Source organism: Elephas maximus, chromosome 17 (genome assembly GCF_024166365.1).
Source record: "Elephas maximus indicus isolate mEleMax1 chromosome 17, mEleMax1 primary haplotype, whole genome shotgun sequence".
Classification (NCBI taxonomy): domain Eukaryota; kingdom Metazoa; phylum Chordata; class Mammalia; order Proboscidea; family Elephantidae; genus Elephas; species Elephas maximus.
In genome coordinates, this window is record NC_064835.1 from 62,921,998 (window position 1) to 62,946,578 (window position 24,581).

General features: G+C 51.5%; 1 protein-coding gene across 4 annotated transcripts in view; it reads left to right on the forward strand.

The window, feature by feature from the left end:
• SFXN5 (sideroflexin 5) overlaps positions 1–24,581 on the forward strand; it is a 164,522-nt gene that overhangs the window by 127,147 nt on the left and 12,794 nt on the right. For 3 of the 4 annotated variants that reach the window (XM_049856851.1, XM_049856852.1, XM_049856854.1), the window contains 3 exons: positions 8,025–8,140; positions 10,186–10,271; positions 16,987–17,104. In XM_049856851.1, the coding sequence (XP_049712808.1) occupies positions 8,025–8,140; positions 10,186–10,271; positions 16,987–17,104 (320 nt within the window). Of the gene's footprint in view, positions 1–8,024; positions 8,145–10,185; positions 10,272–16,986; positions 17,105–24,581 lie in introns of all 4 variants that reach the window. The other variant, XM_049856853.1, reaches the window with a different exon arrangement.

Here is a 24,581-nt window from a genome sequence, read left to right on the forward strand (position 1 = left end):
AATGGCTGTTGTTGTTGTTAGGTGCTGTCAAGGCAGTTCCAGCTCTTAGCAACCCTGTGTACCACAGAACGAAACACTGCCCAGTCCTGTACCATCCTTACAGTCCTTATTAGGTTTGAGCCCATCATTGCAGCATCTGTGTCAGTCCATCTTGAAATGGTTAGTTAATCATTTTAATTTGCATTTTTGTAATTCCCAATATGGTTGAAAATCTTTTCTTAGTTTTATTGGGATTTAGGTTTCCAAACAGAAGAGAGAGGAGATCCTTATTTCATACCACACACCAAAGCAAATTTTAGATAAAGACCTATGTGTGGAAAGTAACTTTTCAAAACTTTTAGAAGAAAATGTAGATGAATACTTACAACGTTTGAATAGGGGTAGAGTTTCATAATGACACAGAAAGTATATACCAGAAAGGAAAGGACTGTTCATTTGATTATACGTTACACAACAGAAGACACCATCAACAAAGTGGGAAGACAAGCCCCAGACTTGGAATAGGTATTTGTAAAGTGTTTAACCAGCGAAGGTTAGTGTCCAAAACATATAAAGAACTTCTGCAAGTCGATTAAATCGATTAAAAATACACATCTTGGGCTATAGTGAGATTAAGTGGATGTTTATTGGTTTTTTTATAGTTCTTTTATGAATTATATATTCATTTTTTTGTAATTTTAATCGTTGTATCTTTTAATAATTTTTAAAAGCTCTTTATAATATATTTTATGAATGTTTTTGGCTAAAAGTAATAGAAACTCTCAACTGGAACTGGCTTAAATAATAAAGGAATTTATTACTTTACAAAGGGCAAGTCTCAGGTGAGGCTGTATCTGCAGTGGGGTAATGTCATCAGGGACCCTTCCTTCTAGGTCTCCACTCTGCCAGCCTTCTAGGGGACTTCATTTCAGGCTAGCTCCTTTCGTGGTTCAAAAATGGTAGCAGCAATGCCAAGCATCACCTCCAGACCCAACAATGTCCAGGGGACAGAAGGCTCTGTCTCCCTGCCTCCCCTTCTTAGCAGGCATCCCTCATTGGCTAGGATCTGGTCGTGCCTGCCTTCCTAAACCAAGGGAAATGGGATTATTACAATTAGTGTAGACTAACATTTATATATATTTTTTTAATGTTTTGGGGGTAGACTAGCTGTTGGGAGCCAGTCATCATGACCCTCCATGAATTAATGCTAGTAGCTCTTTGTCATATATACTAAATATATTTTCTTAGTTTCCCATTTCTTATAATATGGTTTATAAACAGATACTGGATGTCATGTTTCTCAATTCTAAGATGCCTCTATTTTAAGAGGCATTAATATAATAGCTTTTCAGAAGAGGAACACTATATTAAATACTCATTGGAATGAACGAACGAGACTAGCATTCACTTGCACGTTCAATTACAAGGCACTTTCTTCAGTATCAAGGAGCCCTATGTGCAGTGGGTAAAGCACTCGACTCCTAACCAAAATGTCGGTGGTTTGAATACACCAGCTGCTCCTCGGAAGACAGAAAGTGTGGTTCCGTAAAGATTACAGCCTTGGAAACTCTATGGGGCAGTTCTACTCTATCCTACAGGGCCACTAAGAATCAGAATCGACTCAAAGGCAGTGAATTTTTTTCTTCAGTTTTATAGCATTTGAATCTAAGCCTTATTTACATTTAGAGTTAAAGGATTTTTCTAATTCTCTTTTGGACATTGGTAGTTAAACGCGGCACCACAGCCACCCACTATTTTTTGTAATCCTTGCTTCTAATCTTGACCCCTTGGCTCCTTTAAGATTGACAGTATAATTTCAAAGCGTATGAAAGAAGAGGGGGAATTTTTGTCTGCATTCCCTATTTGGTTATACTTATGGTTCTATTTTTTATTCGTTTACTCGAAGAAAAAAAATATTCCTGAAGTTAATCAACTTCTTTAGGAAGCTTTTGACAAATAGATGCCTAAAAGGGAGCCCATGATTAATTAGGTCACACCAATCCCTGCTAGCTTTAACATTTTTATGATCAACTTCAGGAAATATGGTAATTTCTTTTAAGTGTCTAGACAAGTAAAGTATGATTACGTTCTCACTATAAACATTCAAACAATATAGACAATTTTAGAGTCAAAAAGTAAAAGTCCTTTTCAACTCCCCCTCATCCTCAATCCCCCAGATCTGGTTCCCTTCCACAAAGGGACCACTGTGTGAGGTCGAACCTTCTCCAACGTTACTTCTGGATGTATGCACACACCTGTGTGTGCATGCCACTCCCAGGGATCTACGTGCATTTAATCCTCCTGTACATACTCAGTGGCTTTTTTTTTTTTTTCTCATAAAAGTTTGTTCTGGAAATCTTCCCGTGTGAGTTCCCTAATGGTGGACATTTAGATTGTTTCTAATTATTTGCTCTTACAAACAGTGCTATAATTAACATCCTTGTAAATGTCTCTTTGTGCATATGGGCAAGCATTTCTTTAGGGTAGCTATCTATGGTTTGGCAATTTCTGCTGCCTTTAATTGCATTGCCTGGTATCTGGCAGACAATCTTCTGCATGTACAATAACTTTTCATGTCCATTATAGTGTAAGTTTTAAAAAGATGTCTTAAGCAACAATTAGGAATCTAAGTTTAAGTTCAGATTCTGTGTGGGTTGCTACGCGTGGATGAACAGATACCTCTACCCATGGCTAAGTTCGCACATACACAGGCCATTGTGTTTGGTAGCAGGTGAGATGCCCTACCTCCTCCTCCCCACCCTCACCCCCCCAGCAACATACAAGATAAGGCACATCGTGATTTTTAAAACATTAAAATGTGGGAAAATACCTCATAGAATATTTTATGGTATTTTACTTTATGGTGTTTATGGTATTTTATTTTCCCCAAACGAATAGCATATTGCTCTCCCCCAAATTTTGAATAAGGAGCCCTCATGGTTAAATAGTTAAGTGCTCTGCTGCTAACAAAAAGGTTGGTGATTCGAACCCACCCAGCAGCTCCGTGGGAGAAAGACCTGGTGATCTGCTCCTGTAAAGATTGTTGTTGTTGTTGCTATGCTGTCAAATTGGTTCTGACTCGTAGCGACCCTATGTACGACAGAATGCTGGCCAGTCCTGCGCCACACTCATGATCGTAATGCTTGAGCCCATTGTTGCGGCCATTCTGTCAATCCATCTTATTGAGGGTCTTCCTCTCTTTCACTGACCCTCTACCTTACCATGCTTGATGTCCTTCCCCAGGGACTGGTCCCTCCTAATAACATAACCAAAGTACAGGAGATGAAGTCTCGCCACCCTTACTTCTAAGGAGCATGCTGGCTATACTTCTTCCAAGACAGGTTTGTTTGTTCTTCTGGCAGTCCATGATGTATTCAATATTCTTCCCCAACGCCCTAATTCAAAGGCATCAATTCTTCTTCCGTATTCATTCTCCAGCTTTCGCATGCATATGAGGCAACTGAAAATACCATGACTTGGGTCAGGTGCACCTTTGTCTTCAAAGTGACATCTTTGCTTTTTAACATTTTAAAGAGGTCTTTTGCAGCAGATTTGTCCAATGCAGTAAGTCATTTGATTCCTTGACTGCTGCTTCCAGTGTTGATTGTGGATCCAAGTAAAATGAAATCCTCAACTACTTCAAAAAAGATACAACTTAAAAAAAAATTACAGCCTAGAAACCCTGTGGGGAAGTTCTACTCTGCCACATGGGGTTGATTTGAGTCGAAATCAACTCAAAGGCATCTACCAACAACAACAATTTTTGAATGGTCCTTTCCCAAAGAGTTGATACAACTGCTTTATCATAAATTAATTTCTCCTGCACATGGGTCTGTGGCTAGACTCTAACATACTCCATTGCTCTACTTATATCTTTCTCTGCAAGTTCAGGGGCGAGTTCCCCTGTAGTCTTCCTTTTGAGAACTTTCTTGCACCTTTGTCTTTGTGTCTACTGCTCTTTCTTCCTCTCCACTCTGTCCCTTTTAAACTGGGTGCTTCATTAGCTGTTCACAATCTCCATAATTTTGCATTGTGATGGGTCTGATGTGAGAACATCTGCAGCAGTCAAGAGCATATTTTCCTCAGGACTTGACACTGAGCTTGCCATCGACGAGAAGCAATCTCTCTCTCTCTCTCTCATTCCATGACATCTCCCAGCATCGCTGCTCCAACGTCAGTTATGCCTGAGTCTTGAATGGTGTCAATCTGAGTTGAAAATGTGCCAGCTTTCTTAACATTATCACTAACAGACTGCTTAATTAACCTGCTGATACCATCAATAATAGATCTCGCCGGTGTGTTAAACGGGAGACCCGTGGTTGGTCTCTCTCTCTCTCATTTACTTAGGCTTTCAGTGTCTGTGTCTCAGGAGCTGGACTTGGCCAGGAGTGAGAAGGAAAGGACCAGGCAGGGTTTGACAGGGACAGGGCAGAATGATCAGGTCTAGGTGGGATCCCAGAGATGAAATCACCGTGGGAAGTTGGTGTTCTCACTGCTCAGAGGCAGGGACGGCTAGTGCCTGTGCATTCAGCAGATTCTCCATATATGGGCGCCCTGTGTACACAGTCCACAAAAGCAGGTACAGGGCGTGTGCCATCCAACTAGAGTAGGCAGAAAGAATGCAGGTGTTCCAAGGGAGGTGCCTGGGACTTGCCCTCATTCTGAGGGGGCTTGTAGGGTTTTCCCTGTCTTTTTTTCCATTCAGGCATCTTAGCAGAGAAGAGGGCCTTGTCACCCCAGAAGTGTTCAGGAGGGGCTGTGTGAGGGGAGGGAAGCTGGGCTTTCACTTCCTTTCATGCTTCATCGTTTGTCTCTAGTGGTTTTGTGTTTGAACCAAAGTCCTGCTCAGTCCTGCTCTTGCTACCGTTCATATTCAGAAATCGTGGAGAACAAGTGACATGCCTCCACAAGGCTGGGACTGGGTGGGCCACCACCTCCAAATCACATACTCTTTTCTTTCTCTTTGTCTGTCTCCCCCCACCCCACAACACACAAACATACACCCACACATACTTTGGGCTGTCTTCGGGTTGTCAGTCACAGCTTAGCACTATGGTGTGTGTCCTCCAAGTCTTTGCCCCCTGGAACTTAGTGTTTTCTCTGAGAAGACCCCCCCTCCCACACACACACACGTAATTGGGACTAGAGACATTTTCAGCCATCCCTGGCTTCCCCTGACCTGGCATGGGTGTGAGTGCACAGGCTGGTACTCTTGTGAGTTCAGCCATCTCTCAGAGACCCCGTGGGGTCTGAGTGTAGTCCCTCCATTTACACCCGGGAAGCCAGGCATGGCCAGGGGTGGTGGTGAGAGCTGGCACAGGAGCAAAGGCTCCTGACCACAAACAAATGCTCATCCCCTGGACCATATTCCTGTAGCCTCAGCTTTCCTGGGGTGGTGGTGGTGGTAGCGTGGTGGAGGGGATTCTCCAAAGGCAGAGAATGATGCCTTTCGGGGCAGAAAATCTAAAATATCCTCCCCAGTTGGGTCTTCTGGGAACTGAAGGCCAGGCAGTCCAGGGGTGTGGGGGGGTGCAGATCATGCCTAACGCCACTAGAGGGCGTGTCACTAACACTGAGAGGCAGGTGCTGTCTTTCCAAGGCCATCTTCTGGGGCCCTTCTGGGAGCTAAGCCCTGCGGGCCCTGGGACTGGCTGGAGCTCACTTCTGGAGGAGGGCCAGAGGCAGAGCCAAGATTGGAACACAAGCCCAGGCTCCCAGCCTCCCCTCCAGACATTCCCTGCTGCTCTAAATTTCCTTTACCTCAGATTCACCTTCTTAATTCTGTCAGTCTCTGGCTGTGATTAAAGCAGGGTTTCTCCGTCTCAGCACTATTGATGTTTTGGACTGGACAATTCTTTGTTGTATGGGGCTGTCCTGTGCATTGTAGGATGTTTAGCAGCATCCCTGGTCTTATACCTGTTAGATGCTAAAAGCATTCCTCTTTCACCAGGTCATGATTATCAAAAAATGTCTCCAAACATTGCCAAAAGTTCCCTGGGGGAAAAAATCGCCCCCAGTTGAAAGCCACTGTGTAAGACAAGTGAGCATGCCTGTGGTTCACAGGGACAGCTTCACCTTCCTCTCTGACACTGGTTAGTTTTCGCCTTTGCTCACCAGGTTCCCAAGGGCCCTCAAATCCCCCAGCAGGATGAGGGGCAGATGGACAGCACAGCCCCACCTTCCCCCCTCTGCCTACTGTACTTGTAGCCTTGTTGCTTGGGGCAGGGAGAGGAGGGGCACAGGGCTTGAGTCCCAGCCGCAGAGGAAGGTCTGCCTGTGGCTTCCATTGCCACTGAGTGTCATGTGGAAACACGAGAGAGATTCAAAGATGGCATATGTGCTGTCAATACATTTTAAAGCTATTTGATCTCCTGCTTTTCTTCTCCGAAGTCTGCAGAGATCTTGGCCATCCCCTCTGTTTACTTTACCTCCCCACTTTATTGAAACAGGAGATGAAGCTCAAAGACCCCCAGGGTCTCAAGCCACCCCTCACCTGCAAACCCATCCCCCAGCCAGGAGCACCCCAGACCGCTCTCTCCCAGTGCTTGGCTCGGGCACCAGGAGCATCTGTGGTCTCCCTCCCACTCCACCTGCCCACTGGGCCCCACCGCCCTCCAGCTCCCCAAATTCTCTCGCCCCCCCACGCGGGAGGGAGTGGGGAAGCAGCAGGTGTTGATGCTAATCAGCGTTCACAGCCCAGAACTGCAGTCGCTCCCAGGCTCACACACTCCCCAAAATTAAACACTCATTATACAAAATTAATTGACATTAATTAGCAAAAATTAAAACTTTAAACACAGCAAGGCGCTTTTGGGGGAAGAGTGAAGCAGGCGGGCTCTGCATTTGTCACCCCCTCTCCCCACCCGTCCACCACCCCCAGGTCCCCCACTTCCATCCTGAATCAGGGCTAGAGAAGTTCAGGTGAGGTCAGCACCTGCACCAGGCCTAGGCCTGGCCAGAGGGACCCTGTGGCCTCCCCTCCCAGGTAGAATGGCACCCCCCACACACCTGCTCCCTGACCCCTCCCTCTGTCCAGCCAGTGAGTCCCAGGCAAGGGGAGCAGAAAGAGATTTACAATGCTAGTCACCAGCTGATGGGGTGCCCCCCAAATCTCTAATATCCAGTATCTGATTAAGGAGCCAGAACCCTCCCTCAGCCCAGGCACCCATTATCTCAGCTCAGGTGGGGGTCATGGCCAAAGAAAGGAACCCAACCATCTGAGGCAAGAACATAGAAGGTTTGCCTTTAACTGTCTGACTCGACGCACCCCCCCTCCCCACCTCCCACTGCAATCAGCCCCTCCCCTGGGCACCCAGAGGGTTAGGCACTGTAGCCTTTCAGCTCTGGCCCACTTGGCTGTGTGACCTCAGATAAGTCACTCCCTCTCTCTGAGCCTCAATTTTCCATCCATATGATGAGGGGGTGGTGCAGGGTGAGCACTGAGGTTCCTGCCTGCTCTGGCACCTGCTGTTAGGGAATCAAATCCCTGGGAACTGGATTCACTCTGAGGAGCGAGGGGCTGAGTATGGGGGGTGGGGGATGGGGGATGGGGGTTGGGGGGATGACATTTAAGGGAATGCTGAGAAGGGCAGCCCAAGGGACTGAATTGCGGATGGTGGAACATCAGGCATCAGTGGGGCGGGAAGGGGCAGGGGGCTCTTCAGGCCAGAGAGTCCTCCCAGGTGGGTCTCCACTTTCCTTGCTTACGTACAGAGTCTGCCTCAGAGGGGAGGAAAGCAGCAGCCTGGATAACTAGTCACTCTCTAAGCCCTGAACAGCTTCCCCTTCCTCCCTGACACTGGTTAGTTTCTGTGTTTGGCCTTTGCTCACCAGGTTCCCAAGGGCCCTCAGATCTCCCCAGCAGGATTAGGGGCAGATGGACAGCAGAGCCCCACTTTCCCCGCCTTCTGCCCACTGCATTTGAACCCTTGTTGCTTGGGGCAGGGAAGCTTGGGGTGAGGAAGGGAGGGACCCTGGCCAGCTCCTCCTCCAGGTGGAATGCCATGTTCACACTCACACCTGCCCCCTTCTCCCTCTCTCTCCAGCCAGCGCCAATATCTGCAATGTGGTCCTGATGCGGTATGGGGAGCTAGAGGAAGGGATCGATGTCCTGGATGGTGATGGCAACCTCGTGGGCTCCTCCAAGATCGCAGCCAGACACGTGGGTCCGCCCGGGGGCCCAGGGGCTGGTGGGGAGACCCACAACAGGGAGGGGGTTGGTTTTCTCTTGACATTTTCATTCCTGGGGGCTTCTATCCACGGCCCCCTTCTTTTGCCCTCTCAATCTCTCCTCCTCACCCCACCACCTCCCATCTGTAGGACCCCAGCCTGCCCAGCCAGCTCCTGGGCCAGTCCCGCCTCCTCTACCTGCTCCTCTCCAGCCCCTACCCCATCACTGTGAACCGCTCGCTCCCACCCCTTGTCCCAGCCCCTCAGGACCAGCCTCCCAGATCACCTAACCCAGATGAGGTGTTAATTGGCAAGGGCAGAGAAGACCCCCCCCCCAGAGCTTTCTTCCCCCTCCTCAGGACTAGGGCCCTGCCCCCTGGACCTTCAGATCCTCTAAGGTGAGAGGAGGAGGCCCAGAGGCAAGCGGTTTGTGGTTCTGTGTTAATAGGCACTCGTGGAGGTGATACCTCACTAGGGACAGACTGCGGTGGAGGATTTCAGACTTGTGGGAGGCGCTGGGTGGTGGTTTGGGGAAGATGATTTTGTCACACGAAGGCCTTCTTTCACCTCTGGTTTCACTGGCCTTGTCAACTCTAGCTATTGTAATAATACTTTTAAAAATTCCAGTCCATTTGTACATCTCTGCTTTCCCAGCTTTCATCCTAATGGTGATTAGAGGCTGGCCCTGCCCCAGGGCCCTGGCCTTTAGTCCTGGGATATGGAGGGTCAGCTGTGGGGTAGCTGGGCAGCCACCTCTGCTCTAGCCACTGTCTCTGGTCACCTCCTGTCAGCAAGGCCTTCACAATGAGCCCTCCCATCTGGGAAGACCCCTCTCATGGTCCCCATCTTCCCCTTCCCACCTGCGGCAGGGATGGTGGTGCGCACCCAGGGCTGGTGAGGGGTAAGGGGCTTGAGCGTGCTGGTGCCAACATTGCATCCTCTGCTTTCTGCACTGGCTCTGGTCCTCCCATCGTGCCCAGTCCTGCCCAGGAAGCTGCAGGGGCTCTCTCCCAGGCCTTCCAAGGCTGGTCATGAAAGGCACAAGCTCCTGGGAGAAACTTTCAGCCCTGAGCCCATCATCAGAGGGATTTAGCCTTAATCTCCTGCTTGCCCCTAACCTCCTACCTGAAGAGCTTTACTTTTCTACCTGGCTTCTGTGAGGGAGGCAGGCCATGACTCCTCCTGGTGTCCCGCGGCAGGAAAATGCAAGCTTCTGCAGTCCCTGGGCTTCCTCTGTCTTGCTCAGTCCATCCCTGTCTGGCTGGTGAAAGATTCCAGGAACTGGTGGGCTCTGAGACATTCCTGAAGGCTTTTCTTAGGGCTGGGAGTCCATGGGGTTAGGAGTACTCCCCACAGTGACCGTCAGTGTGAAGAACTGCCACTGAGCTGAGCATGCCCACCCAGGAATCCCACAGGAGCCCCAGGGCAAGGTCCCAGGCAGACCCTGGATGACCCAGGCAGATGCTTAGCAGAAGCATTTCCCCCTCACAAAGCCAACCTCTTGCCACTGAGAAAGACTCTCATCCTGAGCCAGGAGACTGACAGCCTTCAGAATCTTAGTCTTTAAGCGGCATCAGAAAGAAAGGAAAAGAAGTGAATTCACCAATCCCTGTCCTCCCTAGCACCATGAGCTCACATGGCTCAGCAGGCCCCAGCTGTTTGTTTTGGTTCTTCCCTAGTCTGCTTTGTTTTTAGAGCATCTCAAGCCCTTCATATGCCTCCCCCAGCCCACTGCACGTAAGGGGCAGGGGGCCACCTGCCTGACCATGGCCCCGTTCCTGGGGCGGCCTCTGTGCTCCCACCCCCATGCCATGGCAGGTAATGAGACTGCTCTTTTCAGGTGTGTGGTAAGAGCACAGGGTGGCTCTTTTCCATCGTTGGAATACGGCTTCTTGAGCAATGCCATGAATAATTCCATTCAGCCAGACGTGCTCAGCAGTGCCACACATACCAGGGGGCTTCGGGGCAGGGTGTGCTGCCGGGTGGCTGCCCTCTACCCCAGGAGCCCCACTTATTGCAGCCTCTGCTCGTTCTCAGGCCCTGCTGGAGACAGCGCTGACGCGGGTGGTCCTCCCCATGCCCATCCTGGTGCTACCCCCGATCGTCATGTCCATGCTGGAGAAGTGAGTTGGGGCAGCCAGCACAGAGGGGCCATGTTGAGGAGGAGGGAGAAGACAGGGGAGGGGAACCGGCTTTCCCAGGGCAAGGGACAGGGCCAAGCTGGCAGCCTGCCCCAGTTTGTTCAGAGGGGTAGGAAGTGTCCGGCTCCATTTTCAGACTATCCCTGGTAGCGCTACTGGAATCAATCTGTGAGTATTTGTGGACTTTGAGATGCAAGACACTATCTTAGGTGATGGGAGGGATATCAGAAGGAACATGCTGGCCCTGTCGCAGGAGCTGATAGTTCTGGTGTGTGTGTGCATGTGTGTGTGTGTGTGTGTGCATTTACACACTATTTGTGGCTAGTACAGGGTCATCTGTGAAGAGAGAATCTGAGGATTGTGGTAGGAAGACTAGATTTGGGGCCAGGGCCATCCTTTCAGAGATCCATCAGGAGGCAAGTCACCACCTCGCTGAGCCTCAGTTTATCCATCTGCAAAATAAGGATAGAAATAATAACCTCCCTGCCTGTCTCAGAGAACACATATTTGTCATGACTGTAAAGAAATATGGAAACCCTGGTGGTGTAGTGGTTAAGTGCTACGGCTGCTAACCAAAGGGTCAGCAGTTCGAATCTGCCAGGCACTCCTTGGAAACTCTATGGGCCAGTTCTACCCTGTCCTATAGGGTCGCTATGAGTCAGAATCAACTCCACGGCACTGGGTTTAGTTTTCTGGTTTGGTAAAGAAACATGGGAACATCGTAATAATAACGATAACAGAGTGATTGTGTTAGCCAATGAGTATGAAGTCGAATCTTAAGACTTAAATGCTGCTGGAAGAAGCTGCTGAGCAGAGGGAGGAGGAGCATGAGGGCAGGCCCTGAGGATCAGGACAGGTCCAGGAGGAGCAGGGAGGGGGCTTTAGGTGGAGGAGCAAGAGGGATAAAAGCCTTAAAGTGGGGACTACTGGCTTGTGCAGACGATGGTGGGGAGGTGATGGCTCCCTCCCTCCTGGGGACCAGCCTGGGAGCGGCTGCCTCAGGCAGCTGTTGGGATGGGGGCAGGGCAGGATATGGACAGAATGACAGGGACTCCATCTGTGGTTCTGGGGTTTCTCTGGACGTCCCCACCCCTAGTTTGTTGTTGCTAGCTTCCACCACAGCCTTCACTATGGATTGCACCTCAGCATAAAGAAAACAAAAATCCTCACAACTGGACCAATGAGCAAAATCACGATAAATGGAGAAAAGATTGAAGTTGTCAAGGATTTCATTTTACTTGGATCCACAATCAACAGCCACGGAAGCAGCAGTCAAGAAATCAAAAGATGCATTGCATTGGGCAAATCTGCTGCAAAAGACCTCTTTAAAGTGTTGAAGAGCAAAGATGTCACCCTGAAGACTAAGGTGCGCCTGACCCAAGCCATGGTATTTGCGATTGCATCATATGCATGTAAAAGCTGGACAATGAATAAGGAAGATCAAAGAAGAATTGACGTCTTTGAATTGTGGCGTTGGCGAAAAATATTGAAAATACCATGGACTGCCAAAAGAACGAATTAATCTGTCTTGGAAGAAGTACAACCAGAATGCTCCTTAGAGGCAAGGATGGAGAGACTGCGTGTTACATACTTTGGACATGTTGTCAGGAGGGATCAGTCCCTGGAGAAGGACATCGTGCTTGGCAGAGTACAGGGTCAGTGGAAAATAGGAAGACCCTCAACGAGGTGGATTGACACAGTGGCTGCAACAGTGAGCTCAAGCATAACAACGATTGTAAGGATGGCGCAGGACTGGGCAGTGTTCCGTTCTGTTGTGCATAGGGTTGCTGTGAGTTGGAACCAACTGAACGGCAACTAACAACAACAACAGCTTCCGGCAAATCGACCATGGGCTCATGACAATACCCTGTGCACAACAGAACTAAATGCTGCCCAGTCCTGCTCCATCCCCGTGATCAGTTGTGGATCAGACTGTTTGGATCCATAGGCTTTTCATCGGTTGAATTTTGGAAGTAGATCGCCAGGCCTTTCTTTTGTCCTTAGTTTGTGGCCCTTCTTATTCCTGTACACTAATGGTAATAACAACTAACACTGATTTAGCTTTTCCCACATCCCAGTCCTCCCTTCAGTCAGATCTCTGCCCCAGTGCCATCTCCTCAGAGAGGCCCTCCCTGACCCCCCATCCAAGATAATCACCATCACCCCTCCCCCTCACGCTGCCTTATTTGTTTTAACAGCACTTACCAGTCTATGAAGTTATTTATCTATTTGCTTATTATCTGTCTGCCCCACTAGAATGTAATCTCTTTGGAGGCAAGCAGGTTCCTTTTGTTTACTGCTGCACACAGCGTCTAGCATAGTTCCTGGAACGTAGTAGATGCTCAGGAAGGGTTTGTTGAATGATCAAGTGATCTCCTTTAACCATTACAACAATGCTACAAGGTAAATACTATCTCCCTACTTCACAGATGAGGCAAAGAGGGCCTATGTGACCTGCTGAAGGTCACTAGGAGATGGCAGAGCAGGCGTGACTTAGGAATCTGTCTGCAAATCTAGGCTCTCGATACCATACTGGCTGCCTCTTCTGGTCATCACATCATGTTATCAGCATGTCTTTGGGCCCTGCCTTGCATAGAGACAGGGGAGTAACAGACTTGGAGGCATGATGTCAGGAAGCCTGTATTTTGATAAGGGAAGCTGGAAAGACCCACACCCAGGTCAGCTATGGGTAAGATCAGACAGTGTGTGAACAGGGCCAGGGTGGGCCTGAGGGGAGGGCTGGCTTCCCAAGGAGAGGGCTGGGGCTAGTCCTGAGAGCAGGGTAGGGAGACCTTTCTGGGCAAGGTGTGGACAGAGAAGAGAACAGCCCAGATGAAGCAAAGCATGCTCGTTGGGGAGGTGTGGGATCAGCTGATGAGGGGCCGTGTGCCAAGTGAGGAAATGAGCCCCTTCTCACCCTAGAAGAGAGGGGACCCTCTGGGAGTACCTGAGCAGGGGTGTGGTGTGCAGAACACTGGCGTTTAAGAAAACTAATCTCATATGGAAGTTTGCAATAGACAAAAATAAACAGAACCTGGGAGGGATCTTTTGTGCCCCTGACTTGTATACGTAGCCCCCATGTAAACTGTCCCCGAATAGCAGTCACTGAAAGTACACACCAGGAAATGGGGGCAATAAGGGAAGCAGGGCTCCTGTCTTCAAAGCTGCTAAATCCTGAACCTTGGGAACCACATGGTCTGTGATGCCTTCTTGGTTGGCATCTGAGTTGGGTTTGCAGGAAGTGGAGTGATGGTTATTGGCTCATTGGTTTGGGGATTTACACTCAGGATTTGGGGGGCATAGGAGGTAGGATGGGGATTGTTCTAGTTTTGAACTTCCCTGGTCTGGGTTCTGCCTAGAATCTAGGGTGCCATGTGGTCTGGTTAATGGCAGGGCCTCTGCTGAGGACACCGATGGGGAAGACAGCCCCCGCTCTGCAGGAGCCCAGGTTGGGTGAGGGAGTCAGGACAGCCAGGGAAAAAAAGACAAAAGAATGCTTACAAAGCAGCCTACTTGCAAATTAATGGAGTGCAAACTAAAACTAGCAGCTGAGGGAATGCGCAGCAATGGGGGGGACAAGCTGTTGTGTGGCAGGGCGGGGCTGGGACGTCCTCTCACCTCTCCTCTGGCCTCGGTTTATCCTCTCTGCCAGGGGTCCCTGGGTTTCCTGCTAAGGTAAGAGAGAGGTGGGAACTCAGCACGTCAGTTGTGCCTGAGTCTGAGACTGAGAGGAAAGATTCTCAAGTCAGATGCTGTGGTGCCTGTGCCCCAGCCCAGAGCACTAGCCCCTCTGAGAGGGATGCACACACCCTCACACACACACTCACACAGTCACACACATATGTAACAGGCCTTCGCTCGACTGCACCCTCCTCCGAGGGCAGCTGCGTGGCACTCACACTCCAGGCTTCACACACATCCCCCCTCCAGCACGTTCCTCATTGGAGCAGGGGGTGCATGTTGTAGACCCAAGGCTGGAAGAGGGAGCAACACCCGAGAGCAGCAGCTCCCCCCTCATCCCGACATAATCCCTGTGCCTCAGCTCGCCTCTCAGCCCCGCGTCCCTGGGCAGAGCTAGCCATTGGCCTGCAGGCAGCACAGGTTGGGGCTGGTGGGCCGGCACACCCTCCGCCGTGTGTTCCTGAGGCCACTCAGCTGCCCTCATTCCCCAGGATCCGGGTCTTTCCTTTCTCCCAGGCATTCTCACATCCCTCCATCTGCATATTTTAACTCCTCCAGCTGCCTTTCCAGTCCCTCCCCGCCATTTCCCTCTTCTCCTCCCCTCCCTCCTGTCCTCCTGTGTTCACTCTGTTCTGCCGTGTTCACTCCTGCTCTGGGCTGGGTCTTCAGGCTCCTGCTAGGCCTGAGCCTCATTCCTGCCTCCTTCCAGAGCTGGGAGCACAGTCCCGTTTCCCAGTAGGGATTTCAGTCCAGCCACCCCCTCCCCAGGGGAACTAAGGGCACAGTGCCCCACCAGGAGGTCCCAAGGACTGAGCCCATGTCTGCCCTCACCTGGCAGGAAGGGACCTTCAGGCTTTCTCCCTGTTACTCTGCCCTACCTTGCCCTGCCCTCTGGACCCTCGGGGTTATGCCTCCTGGGACTTCATACCCTCTTCACCTTCCCGTCCTAGTTTCAGAGCCCCAGTGGCACAGTGGTTAACAGCTTGGCTGCTAACCGGAAGGTTGGCAGTTCGAATCCACCTTGGAAACCTTACGGGGCAGTTCTACTTTGTCCTGTGCATGAGTTGAAAGCGACTCAATAGCAGTGGGTTTGACTTTCGTTTTTTGTCCCAGTTCCTCCTGACCTGATCCCCCTCAGGGACTGAGTGAGGCCTGGGTCTCTGCTACTGGGCCAGTGGGCAGCCTCACCTCCCAAGGCCTCCTCAGAGCTGGGGCTGCCTGTGTGGCGGGTTTGGAGAATGAGCCCATATATTCTACCCTTGATCTGCTTAAGAAGTTGGTCAGAGTTAAAAATTCCCAGCCCCTCCATGACTGCTTTGGAAGCCCAGGAGGCCTTGGGCTGAGTCTGTGGTCCATGCGGGGCTGGAATGGAGGAGAAGGTGGGGAGGAGGTGCAGGATCGAGGCAAGGAGGAGGTCAGGTGGGCCAGAGCTGCTCTTAAGCCTGTGGAAACTCCCCTTTCCAATCTCAGACTTAATTCAGCCGCTGGACAGATCTTGGGGTCTGGGCCCAGATGGAGGGCTGGAAGAGAGTCCAACCACCAGGATCCTCCCTCCTGCTCCCACAGAACATCGTAATAACAACAGTAATGATAACACAATTCCTGAGCACAACTGTGTGCTAGGCCTAAGCTAACATTTTTACTTGTAGAGAATTTACGAGTAGTTGGATCTTTATTGATTCCCTAGCAGGAACATTCTGGAGGAGGGTTTCTCAAGAGTGGTTCTGGGATCAGCTGTCTTAGACTCCTGGAGGGCTGTTTAAAGTGCAGATTCACAGGACCTCATGACGGCAAAAGGTCCTCGGAGTCTGCATTTTTAACCAGTTGCTCAGATCATCTCAATGCACACTGAAGTTTGAGAACTGCCACCCCCATTTTTGCTGCCTGCTCAGGGCCAGGTGCTCTTGGGATTCTTGTGCCAGGATCTGAAGATGGTGTGGGGTTTGCCTGCCCCTCACGCTGAGGCCCTGCCCCCAGGGCCTTCACCTGCCTGTGGCCATAGCCAGCCCTGCTGCCCTTCACACCAGGAGCTGGTCACATCTAACCTGTCCTCACAAGTAGTCTAGTCATCCATCCTAATGGCACGTCCCATCCCAGACTTCCCCAAGTGAAGTGTTTGGTGGTTGCCTCTGAAGGGCCTGCTGGATAGTGCCAGCCATAAAGCTATGACGAACAGCATGGTGAAGGTGGGCTGCCAGCTGGTGTGACCACCACTCTGCCTGGGGAGCCCATTTTGTCACAGACCTGGAGGACCCAGGCCCGTTCTCTTGCCCAGGAATGTCACCTTTGAAGCCATGGGGAGTGGGTGCCAGCTGTGAGCATGCTGGGAGTGAGGCTGGCAAAGGGCCCTGAAGGCAGGAGCCAGGACAGCTCAGGTGACAGAGCATCAGGAGTCAGGAGTCCAAGCAGTAGATCTGCCTCCTGGCCTTGGGCAAATGACTGGCTCCTCTCTGTGGCTCTTGGATCAAGGTTGACGAGATGGCCAGTGGGGCATCGTCTATTCCCACACGTGGAAGATCACCCTTCTTGGCTTTGTGTGTGTGTGTGTGTGTGTGTGTGTGTGTGTGTGTGTGTTGTGGTTTGTCTCCTTCCCTGGACTTAGCATCAACTCTGATTGGTTTTCTATTTAATTCTGTGCTACCTTTGAGGGTACCCTTGCTCTCCTCTATGTCTCCCCAGGAGCAGAGACCTCACCTGACATCTCCCCCACGCGTGGCCCTCCTGCACAGAGATGGACACGTGGTGGGTGGTGGGTACCCCACAAGCTCTCAGTTATGATTTCAGTAGGTATGAGTTCAAACAACAATATCCTTCGAGGCAGGCCTGGGGAGAGAGGTGCCGATTGGGGAAGGCCCCAAATACAAAATTCCACCACATCTATTTAGCTATAGGCTGGCACTAGTCTCAGGACTGTGCTGCCTCGGCTCTGAGCCTCTGAATGGGACTCAGCATGGCAAGTGGCCATCCCACCCCGTCTCTGGGCCTCATAGGTCTCCCTCCTTCTCTCCCTACACAGGACAGCTCTCCTGCAGGCGCGCCCCCGGCTGCTTCTCCCTGTGCAAAGCCTCGTGTGCCTGGCAGCCTTCGGCCTGGCCCTGCCACTGGCCATCAGCCTCTTCCCGCAGATGTCAGAGGTCAGTGGAGGCGGGGGGGCGGCTCATGGGCAGCACAGGCAGGGGCGCTGGAGAGTCTAACTTTGGGTCATTTATCACCAGTTAACAGTTGCCATCGAGGGTCTCCAACTCAAGGTAGCCCAACCCCATGTGTGTTGGAGTCGAATGGTGCTGCGTGAGGTTTTCAGTGGCTGATTTTTCAGAGGCAGATCACCTGGCTTTTCCTCCAAGGTGCCTCTGGGTGGGCTTAAACCACCAACCTTTCATTAGCAGCTGAGCGCGTTAACTGTATGTGCCACCCAGGGTTATTTATTAACAAATACTTATCCATTGCTGACTGCCTAGCACTGTGCTAGATACTGGGGTTATAGCTATGAATGAGACAGGCCCAGGCTCTGATCTCAGAGATGAGGGTCCAGCAGTGAGCACAAGGATAAACCAGGGAACAGCAAATGAAGTGTGAGACTGTTAGGATGGGAGAAGCTCAGCAGGACGTGGGAGGAGACAGCAAGGGGACCAAACCCTGTCTAGAGGGAAGCAGCCGTTCACCTGGGGCCTGGAGGATGGGGTGGAGTTGGCCAGGTGGAAAGGGGCCTGGGGGAGTCACATAGCCAGGCATCACCTGGTGTGAAGGTTCTCCTTGAAGCAGTGCAGTGTGTTCCAAGAACTGACCAAAGTCTGCAGCACAAGCAGGGAGAGGAGCAAGATGAAGTGGGCCGGGGGCCAGGAGGTGGGGGTTGGGACCTTGGAAGTCAAAGCAAAGAGGGTAAAGGTCATCATAAGGGCCATGGAAAGCAGGACCACAGATTTCTGATTTTGAGTGGTCCCCGTGGCTGCATGGAGGAGGCTGGGCTGGAGCTCTGGAGAAGGAACCATCCGGAGGCTGTGGATGGCGTCCAGTGAGAGATGGTGGCGGCTTGGACCAGGCTGTTGGCAGTGGGCATGGAGAGAAGTGAGCCGTTTGAAAGTTAGGAGGCAGCTTCATCGGGATTTGGTGAAGAACTGAATGTGGTGGGGGGGACGGGGAGCTGGCAGGAGAGCGCCGGCTTTCCGATTTTGGACAACCAGGCAGATGTAGGTGCTACTTAACAAGATGGAGACGCTGGAGGAGGGGCAGGTTTAAGGGAGGACAGCATGCTGAGTTAGACGTGGAGCTTGCGGTGCCCATGGAATATCCAAGTGGAGGTGTCCTGGGGGAGGCTGCCACTGCATCTAGAGCCCAGTAGAGAGACTGGGGCTGGAGTGACAGAAGTGGAGGCCGGCAGTGTAGAAACAGTCATGGAAGAGAGGGCAGTAGGTGGAATCAGCTGGGGAGAGTGTGGAGAGAAGGAATCCGAGCAGGATCCATAGACGAGTGGCCAGGGAGGTAAGGGTTACAGGGGAGCTGAGCAGTTCACAGGGTCAGGTACTCAGGCAGGGTCAAGCTTTGTGAGCCCTGAAAAGTGTCCACTGGCATCTCAGGTCATGAAGGCAAGCCCTGTCCCCAAGAAATGGCCCAGGCAGGTGAAAGGTGAGGAAATGGGGCTGGCAGGGCTGACAGCCGGGTCGGGAAGCCTAATGCCAAGGGAGAGCAGAAACAGGTTAGCAGCTGGAATGAGGTGTGGGATCAAGAGAAAGTTTCTTTTTTTTCCTTTTTTAAATGGGAAATACTGGACTTGTATAAATGCCAAAGGCAAAATGCCAGGAGAGAGGCTGAGAACATTGGGAAGGGTAACAGGGAGAACAGAGCCCATGAGGAGGGGCAGGGACCAGGGCACAGGTGAAGGGATTGGCCTTCACAGGAGGAAGAAGAAAGGGAGGGGTGGGGAAGGGGGAGGAAGTTGTTCTGAGGGCTTGTGGGTTCTCTGTGAGGAGCAGAGGGGAAGCCGGGAGATGGGGAAGGGGGAGCAGAGGCCTGAAGACTACAGAGAAGCTTTGAGACATTCAGAGGGGAGAGTGTGATAGGCTTAACCAGGGAAGCCTGCTAGGTGATGCGAGGGGTCAGCAAAGGGCTGGGTGAGCGTGGGGTGGACACCACTCTCTGGGGAGGGGTGGGTCAGGGTCCAGCTCCGGGGAAGGGGTGTTGGGTTCACTCAGGCTGGGGTTTCCCCTGCTGGGTGGGGCCTTCAGGATATGGTAAGAGATGGGGGGAGCAATGGACTGTGGAATCTAAAAAGGATTAGGATTGAAGATGCTATTTATTTCTGTTCTGCAATCAAGGGCAGCCTTGCTCTCCTGTATGTCTCTCCAGGAGCAGGGGCCTCCCCCGACATCTCCCCGACATGTGGACCTCCTGCACAGGAATGGACACATGGTGGGTGGAGGGTGCCCCACAAACAGTTATGATTTCAGTAGGTATGAGTTCAGCCAATAATGTCCTTCCAGGGACAGTGTCCTTCACTTTCTGAAGCCGCTGCATCTCTCTGTGTGCTCAGGCTAAGTCCTCGTTTCTAGGCAAGGGTCAGAGTCACTGAACTGTGTGCGTGTAGGCACCACTGTGTTTAGAAGCTTCAGATAGCTCTCAGCTACCTGCCTGCGTAAGAGAGGGGACCCACAGCAGAGAAGACCCCATGCTGCAGAATCAGGCGCCATCCCAGTTGTAAGGATTTTCAGGGTCATCCAGTTTACCCCCTCCTGGCTCAGATGGGAAATGGAGGCCCAGAGTAGCCAAGGGACCAGCCTAAGGTCACAGAAGCCAGGTGCTGATCTGGGAGGAAACCCTAGATATCCACACTTCCAGACCAGAACTCTTAGGAAATGGGCCCTCTGATTTTCCTCATTCAGCCACCCTGCCACCCCTGGGCCAGCTAAGAGAGGAGGCAGCTGAAGGCAGCCCCACATGCGGCTGTGGGTCTTCTGTGGGTGTTCCTCTGGAGCAAATAATGAAGAGACAGGCATTTACCCACCATGCCTTGAGCTCTACTACAGAGATGGTTTCAAGTGAGTGGACCCACCTCCCAGAGCCCAGGCTTCTCTCATCCCCCATGCCTGCCTTAAAGAGGCATGAGAGTTAGTTCCTCTGGGTGTCTAACCAAAATCCCTCTTATTGCAACCCAATCCTCTTCCTTAGTGTTGGAAGGAGTACAGTCAGCGCATAAGTCTTTGTCAGCTTGAACACGAAGGTAGGGACAAGATTTTCAGAGCTCCCTTTTCAGCTGTGTCAACTCTGACAGGATGCCAGCCAGCCAGGGTATTATGGAGCGCTTTGAGGCCTGTCTGTGACCTGTGGCACCAAGGCCATCAGCCAGTTGGCTGAGAGGACCTCATTCCCCCCATTCATCCTCCCAATTAAATCTCTCTAACGAAGTACTTCTGCTGCTGTTTGGGGATCATGTCTCACATCCTAGAAGCCAGTGGGATTTGCCACAATAAGTCTGGGCTTGCTTGAGCTGACCCAACCTTGCGAAAAGGCACCAAGATTGTCAACAGGAGTATTCACTGGAATACTAATTAATTAATTAGGGACTCGGAGATAGAGTTTAGAAACTGGTTCCTGGAGTGGCTGGCAGGCAGTGATTGGTGCGGAGTTTCCAACCCAGGAAACCCAGGAGTTACGGAAAGAACTTCAATCCCTCCCTTTGATTCCTAGCAGAAGGTTTTGTCTGCTCTTTTCAAATTAGTATTTCTGCCTACTAACATGGAACAGAGTGTCAAGTTGCAAATAATAATAAGAGCTACCATTTATTAAGCATCTACTATGCCAGGCACCATGCTGGGAAATCCACATGCCTTATTGTATTAAATCTCCCTAATGCCCTTTGGGGAAACCCTGGTGGCGTAGCCGTTAAGTGCTACTGCTGTTAACCAAGAGGCTGGCAGTTCAAATCTGCCAGGTGCTCCTTGGAAACTCTATGGGGCAGTTCTACTCTGTCCTGTAGGGTCGCTATGAGTCATAACTGACTCAACGGCAGTGGGTTTTGGTAATGTCCTTTGGGAGTCCCTGCATGGTACAAATGACTGACAGCTTTGGTTCAGCTTTGAACCAAAAGGTTTGAAGGTCAAGTCTACCCAGAGGAGCCTCAGGAGAAAGTCCTGATGATCTACTTGCAAAAAATCAGCCCCTGAAAACCCTATGGAGAAGTTTTACTCTGACGTACACGGGGTTTTCATGAGTTAGAATCGACTCCATGACAGCTGGTTTTTAATGCCCTTAGAGTTGGAGAGGTTATTGCATATCAAGGGTTGTTACATAGACAGATGTGTGTCCAAAGCTCTGGGGGAAATTTTGGCTGGAGATATGGGTGCGGGGCCCTCGGTGCACAGGGGTAGTTGAAGCCAAGGAGGGGGGTGAGGTCACTGTGGGAAGAGTGGAGGAAGGACAGCCATCAAGAAAGGAAAGGAGTAGCCGGGGGGCAGGGGGATGACTCAGATGGAATGGCTTCAAGGAAACCAAACAAGAGAGCCTTGCCAGGAGGAGGGGCCTCTGCAGAGTGAGCTGCTGCAGAGGGGACTAGAAGGAATTGATGAGGCTTGGCAGCTGGGTAACATAGCTAAACGAGGCATCCAGGAAGCAAAATGGTAGTCAGTTTTTATTCTTCAGGGAAGTGCATTCAGGGATGGGAAACCATTGGTGAACAGCAAAGGAAGTTTCAGTCACTGAGTGTTCTGACAGGGGACTTGGGGGTCTTGGAGAGATAAGCAGTAATGGGGAGGGAATGAACATAGACAAAGGCAGGAAGGCATGGCCTCGACTGGGTCCCTAGGTCCAGTGACAGAGGAGCCCAACTGGCTGTGGTGGGGATGGTGGGAACGGGGATCCAGAACATGACAATCCTGTGAGGTAGGTACCAATACTATTCCCTGTTTACAAGCAAGGAAACTGAGGCCCAGAGAGATTAAGAAACTTGCCCAGGGTCCAAAGTTGGCAATGACAGAGCAGGCTTTCCATGCAGGCAGAATGATTCCATACCATCTTCAACCCAGCCCACCTCCTCATACATGAGGAGACCCAAACCCAAGCTCCAGACAGCATGAGGCTGATTTATCAGAAAAAGCATTCCAGGAGCCCCTCGCCCCCTTCCTGCTCTTCCCAGGGAATGAGCGTCCATGTTGAAGGACCTTCTGAGTAATGCCCCCTGACAACCCACATTCTTTCTGGTGGGAGAGGCAAAAAAATCACTAAACAGGAAATGTCAGGTACTGGTAAGGGCAATGAGGAAAATAAAGCAGAGGGCTGTGCCAGCACTTGCCAGGGGTGCTTGAGGCCAGGGAGGTTATGGGGGCTGCCCTGTGGCATGGTGGGGCCTGATTCAAGGTGGCCTTTCTGGCCCTGCCCGCTGTGGAGATTGGGACTCTGAATTCCAGATTCTCACTGAACTGTGTCCCACTCATACGTCCACGTGTGCACACGCGTGCACACACATTGGTGCCCCAGGTCTCTCAGGCAGATGTCCAGGGTCCAGCCTCCAGGCCCACAGGCTTGGCTGCCACAAGAGGCTGGACCTGCTGCTCTCAAATGTTCCTCCAGCTCTGACAACTGGTGTTCCAGACCTAGGAGCACTTCCAACCCCGTTTATTGAACTTCTGTCTCCCTGGAGCAAGAAGCAGAACCTTGGCCAAGAGCCCCTCCCCACTTTCCCGCCTCTGTGTCTGTCTCTATCTTTCTTTGTGCCTCTCTCTCCTTTCCTTGATGCCTCTTGGGCTCTCCCCCACCCCAGTCCCCTCTCCCTTCCCGCACTGTTCCCCCAGGAGCTCGGGGGCTGGGGAACCGGGCTGCGTGTACAAGCCGGAGCCATTGTTAGACAATCTGTTTTTGTCTTCATCTTGTTGGCAGGCGGCAGGAGAGGAGCAAAAGGTTAATGAGGCACTGTGCAGCCGGATTACTGCGCAAACGGGCGGCGGCGGCGGGCGAGCCAGCCGTGGTGACAGGGAACTAATTAGGAGCAGTTTAACAGGAGGAAAAAGTGAAATCTCCTCTTCACCAACTGTCAATAATTAGCTGATTTGGTGAGGTTGAAATGTGTCCACAGGAGAAGGTGGAGCTTTTCTGTGGATGAGTGGGGAGTGGGGGGCCCTGGTGGCCCTGCCCTGTTTCTAGGTGCTGTTGGGTCTGGGGGTGCTGCCGTAAGTTCCCCCAGGCCCATCCTCGTCTGCTCTGGTTGGCATGTCTCAGCCCCAGCTCTGTGTGACCTTAGGTCTTAACCCCAGAGAATCAGTTTCCCAAGCCATAAGATGAAGTTTGGAACTAAGTTTCTTTCTGGCTCTGCCGATTTGGATTCTGGAAATGAAACTATGAGACGGGGCCCTGGTGCTAGAGTCAGGACATCTGCCAGCTGGCTGTGTGACCTTAAGTCGGATGCTGACCCTCGGTGCTCATCTGCAGCATGGCTGAGATGTGGCTCGTGAATGGTGCCAGGGTAGGGGGAGGGCTCCAGGACCCTCACCTGGCATCTTCGGTCCTCCCAGTAGCTCCAGAGCTGTGTGCCTCTGGGCAGGGGCTGTGGCAGAGGGGAGGGCCCTTGCTGCCTCAGTAGAGGCTGGAGGCTCGCCGAGCGCATGCATCTTTGTATGTGTCTCTCTGCCCTGCACCAGCTGTTGCAGGGGCAGCATGGGCGCAAGGAGTCAGGTTCACTAGCTGGGAGGATTGTTTCCTGTTTGGCCTGTTTTCTCTGTTGGCCTGGCCCTGGCGGTTGTCTTGTTGGCCCCTGCCCTTTGGCCTTCCCTGACACCTCAGCAGGCACTCCTCCCCTCCGGCTTCTGCTGAACACCTTGACTAGAAGAAAAGGTATCATCAGAGCCCCCCCAGGGCTTCCTGCTAAGTGCCTCTATGTCAGCCCTACCAATCCGCCAGGCCCCTCCCTCTCAGCCCAGCCCCTCCTCACCTCAGCAGCCCCACCCCCCATCCTACCCTTATGACTTTGTGCCCCTTCCAGCTCTCAGTTAGGAAACAAAGACTGTATGGGAAAAGAATTTGGGTATCCAGGGTGGGTACCAGAATCTCCACCAAACCTCTCCTCCCCCTCACCAGCCTTGAGGAAAATGATGGTTTCATTGAACCAGCTTGACTGGGCAGTTGTGACCTACCACAGGCAAATGTCTTCCCCAGCTTATCTTCCTTTTGCTGAGGAAGCTTTGAAATTCCCAGCCAAAGATGAGAAAAAATTGAGAATGAGCTCAGGTTCACCTTCAAGCAGTTCTGGAAATGGCCCCTCCTCCAGGAAGTCCTCCTTGATGAGCTGTTATCTGTTTCACCTCACACGTATAGGTGGTGGTGGTGCGCCTTTCTTGTGTCCCATCTCCCCCTCGGGACATAGGGTATCCCTAAGTCTGAGAACCTGCTCTTTACCTACCAACTGCTGATACAACTTAACTTTGTTGGCTGATTCCTGCTTCTCCTACTCTTCCAGGGCTGATGCGAAGCAGGAGGCAAGGTCTAGGAGTCTTTGGTTCCCTCCTGAGTCCACAGCAGCATTCACTGTCCTCCAGAGAGAGGGAGACAGTCTCAAAACCATCCCCTTCAGTCTCAAATCCACCTCCTACTTTGCTTGGAGATGTTTGTTTGGGGGTTTTCTTGTTAACT